Below are 3,523 nucleotides of genomic sequence, written 5' to 3' on the forward strand. Positions count from 1 at the left end.
AAAAATAAAAATGGATTTGATACAGTAATACACATCTAATTTGTTTTTACCAGGATGGTCTCACCAAGCAGGCAGGACCTTGTTTTCCGTACGACTGTTTAATCATGTGAAATGAATCATCTAGTAATAGATAGATAGATAGATAGATAGATAGATAAAACTTTATTGACTGTTCTATCATGTGAAATGAATCATCTAGTAATGGATTTGATACAGTAACACACATCTCTTCTTCCTCTTCTTCTACTTCCAGGATGATCTCATCCAGCAGTCAGAGCTTCCTGGTGCGTGACCTGGTGTCCGGGCGCGACTACGACCTGTGTGTGCTGGCCGTCTACGACGACCGCCTCAGCTCCCTGACGGCCACGCGGCGGGTGGGCTGCGTGCAGTTCATCACGGAGGCCGAGTACAGCCAGTGCCAGTCGCTGCACAGCCAGTTCCTGGGCGGCACCATGATCATCATCATCGGCGGCATCATCGTGGCCTCCGTGCTCGTCTTCATCATCATCCTCATGATCCGCTACAAGGTCTACAGCGCCACGGGCGGCGGCGACCCGGGCAAGGCTGGCATGACCATGCGCTCGCAGACCAACGGGGGCCAGGCGGCGGCGGGACAGGTGCCCCGCTCCGGCTCCAAAGTCACAGACTCCTCCCAGGAGGAGCAGCAGCCCACCACAGGGTTCTCGGCGGGAGGGGGGGCGAGCGGTGCCGGGGGGGCGGGGGTCGGCGGCCCGAACGCGGCCGGCCTGAAGGACTCGGTGGCGCTGGTGGTGGACTGTGAGAAGGCGGCTCGTGTGGAGATCACGGGCGAGGACATTGTGTCGCCCACAAAGAGGCACCACTCCAGGACTTTCATAGAGCTCAAGGGGCAGCCACCGCCACTGTCTGGAAAAGAGGGGAAGAGTGCAGAGCCTTCAGAGAGTAAGTGAGGTATGTGTGCGTGTGCGTGTGTGTGTGTGTGTGTGTATGTGTGTGTGTATGTGCGCCTCTGTGTGTGTGTGTGTGTGAGTGTGTACATGTGTGTATGTGCGCCTCTGTGTGTGTGTGTGTGTGTGTGTGTGTGTGTATGTACATTTGTGTGAGTGTGTGTGTGTGTGTGTGTGTGTGTGTGTGTGTGTGTGTGTGTGTGTGTGTGTGTGTATGTGCATTTCTGTGTGTGTGTGTGTGTAGGTGAGAGAAGGAGAGCATCAAAAGCAGACTTTTAAGTTATTTTGAACTGTCTGTCTCTTTTCATCCCCACATCTCGTGGTAGCTGTGAAGAAGAGTCACAAGGGACCTCAATGGGTCTGAATGCTGGGGATGAAAGAACGCCAAAGCGCTGGCATTTTGATGGCGCATTGATAAAATATGCCCAGTAGCACAGCATTGGACACTACAGATAATGTCACTGTGGTTTTTTCTCCCCCCTAAGAATGCTTGCTGTATAGGTCCCAGACAACATCTGTGTCTAGTCTTAGTTCCCAATGTGCTGTATAGGTCCCAAACAGGCTGTAGTCTGTGTTCCCAATGTGCTGTATAGGTCCCAGACAACAGCCTCAGTCTGGGTACCCAATGTGCTGTATAGGTCCCAGACAACAGCCTCAGTCTGTGTACCCAATGTGCTGTATAGGTCCCAGACAACAGGCTCAGTCTGTGTACCCAATGTGCTGTATAGGTCCCAGACAACAGCCTCAGTCTGTGTACCCAATGTGCTGTATAGGTCCCACACTGGCTGTAGTCTGTGTACCCAATGTGCTGTATAGGTCCCAGACAACAGGCTCTGGTCTGGGTACCCAATGTTATGCTCTTTACCCGGCACCATTCCCATCATTTAAGTTTCCCCAGCAGGGCCATTTAGTTGGTGTAAAAACGGTGGGTGGAAAGATGGGTGGGGAGATGTTGCAGAATTACTACTACAGTAAAAAAGCGCGTTCCCTCCCCTTCATTGGCTACATTCAAGCAGGTCCTGAGGAGCCGTTTCAGTTTGGGGAAGTTAAGACAAATTGTTCCAATCAGGCAGTTGCAGTTTCTGGACCAAAGGCACTGGATATCAGGTGGCAACAGTGGCCGTAAATCAGCCAATCGATAAAAGCCATTAAATCTGCGCTCTGTGCTGGCGGACAGCGAGGGGGACCCCCAGCGAGAGCCCCGCTGTCAGACGCACAGACCCTCAGGCAAATTGAACCGGGCGGAAATTAAGGGGCAATGATAAGCCAAATGGAGCGACTCAGAGGCTCAGATCAGATGAATAATCTGCGCGAGGATGTGAGACAGTCGGGGTGCTCTGGCGATCCCGCATGGGTTTCCCCTCATCTCTGCACCACTACAGGTGCCCAGGAAGAGACGCAGGGCTAGTGAAGATCGTCTGTGATCTCTGCACCACTACAGGAGACCCAAGGCTAGTGAAGAGGGTCTGTGTCGTCACAGCTGTGTTTTAAAAGCACAGTTGTGCCCGTGCTTAGCTATGACAAAACACCTCCCTGAGGATCGCCAGTCCTTGTTTAGAGTGCTGCTGACCACCTCGGAAGTGTGTGTGTGTGTGTGTGTGTGTGTGTGTGTGTGTGTGTGTGTGTGTGTGTGTGAGAGTGTGTGTCACCTCAGGGGTTTCTGTGTCAAAGTGTGTGTGTGTCGGCGTGTGTGTAATGGATGCAGTGTAGTTCAGTAATGGATGCAGTGTAGTTCAGTAATGGATGCAGTGTAGTTCAGTAATGGATGCAGTGTAGTTCAGTAATGGATGCAGTGTAGTTCAGTAATAGATGCAGTGTAGTTCAGTAATGATGGCAGTGTAGTTCAGTATTTGATGCAGTGTAGTTTCCCAGACATTCAGCTTATGCTTCAACGTCTCACAGTCGTGTCAAACATCAGGGTCAGTATTGCCCTCTAGCACACACACACACACACACACACACACACACACTGTACCCCTTCAAAAAAGTCTATCCGTGCCCCTGACTAAGAGGGATGAGGCGAACGGGTTCAGCTGATCCTGTTATGCCCTCTGTCACATAACCAGCACTGCTTCTCCCTCACACTCATCTGTCTTCTTCCTGCTCCTCTCTGCAGACTTTACGGTGGTTCCGGTCGGTGATGAGAAGAAGGGTCATCGCGACTTCAAAATCTGACGGAGTAATGGCCTCTTCTCTCTATCTCTCTCTCTCTCTCTCTTTCTCTCGCTCTCTTTAAATCCCTCCTCATTCATCCACTCGACAGAAAGAAAGAAAGAAGAGAAGAGAAGAGAAAAAAAGAAAGTGAAGGGGAAAAAAAAGTAAGAGCGTTTGTGACGCAATAGACGCAACAGAAGAATAGCATCTGCCATTTACTCGAAACTTAGCATGTCGCTAAGACTCGCGTCTGCCAAGGCCTTGTCCGCTCTACCCAGTACATATGGCAGGGCCCTGCTCATAATACAGCTCATTCCTCCGATGTCCTCTTTCCTTTTTGTTGCTGTCTCTCTCATTTCCATAGCAGCGGTGTGTGGGATTATGTTTGCGTATGGCAAACAGCTCATCACAGACTTAAAGTGATGGGTCTGGGAAATGGGAAC

At 50.9% G+C, this 3,523-nt stretch overlaps 1 protein-coding gene across 1 annotated transcript; it reads left to right on the plus strand.

The window, feature by feature from the left end:
* Positions 1 to 254: 254 nt before the first annotated feature.
* On the plus strand, positions 255 to 3,101 carry LOC308370049 (leucine-rich repeat and fibronectin type III domain-containing protein 1-like protein; the record flags this gene model as incomplete). The annotated part of the gene is made up of 2 exons (XM_080844607.1): positions 255 to 921; positions 3,043 to 3,101. The coding sequence occupies 2 exons, from the start codon at positions 255 to 257 to the stop codon at positions 3,099 to 3,101; spliced, it is 726 nt and encodes a 241-aa protein (XP_080700733.1).
* Positions 3,102 to 3,523: the final 422 nt, after the last annotated feature.

This window comes from Sprattus sprattus, assembly GCF_963457725.1.
Source record: "Sprattus sprattus genome assembly, chromosome: 9".
Classification (NCBI taxonomy): Eukaryota; Metazoa; Chordata; class Actinopteri; order Clupeiformes; family Clupeidae; genus Sprattus; species Sprattus sprattus.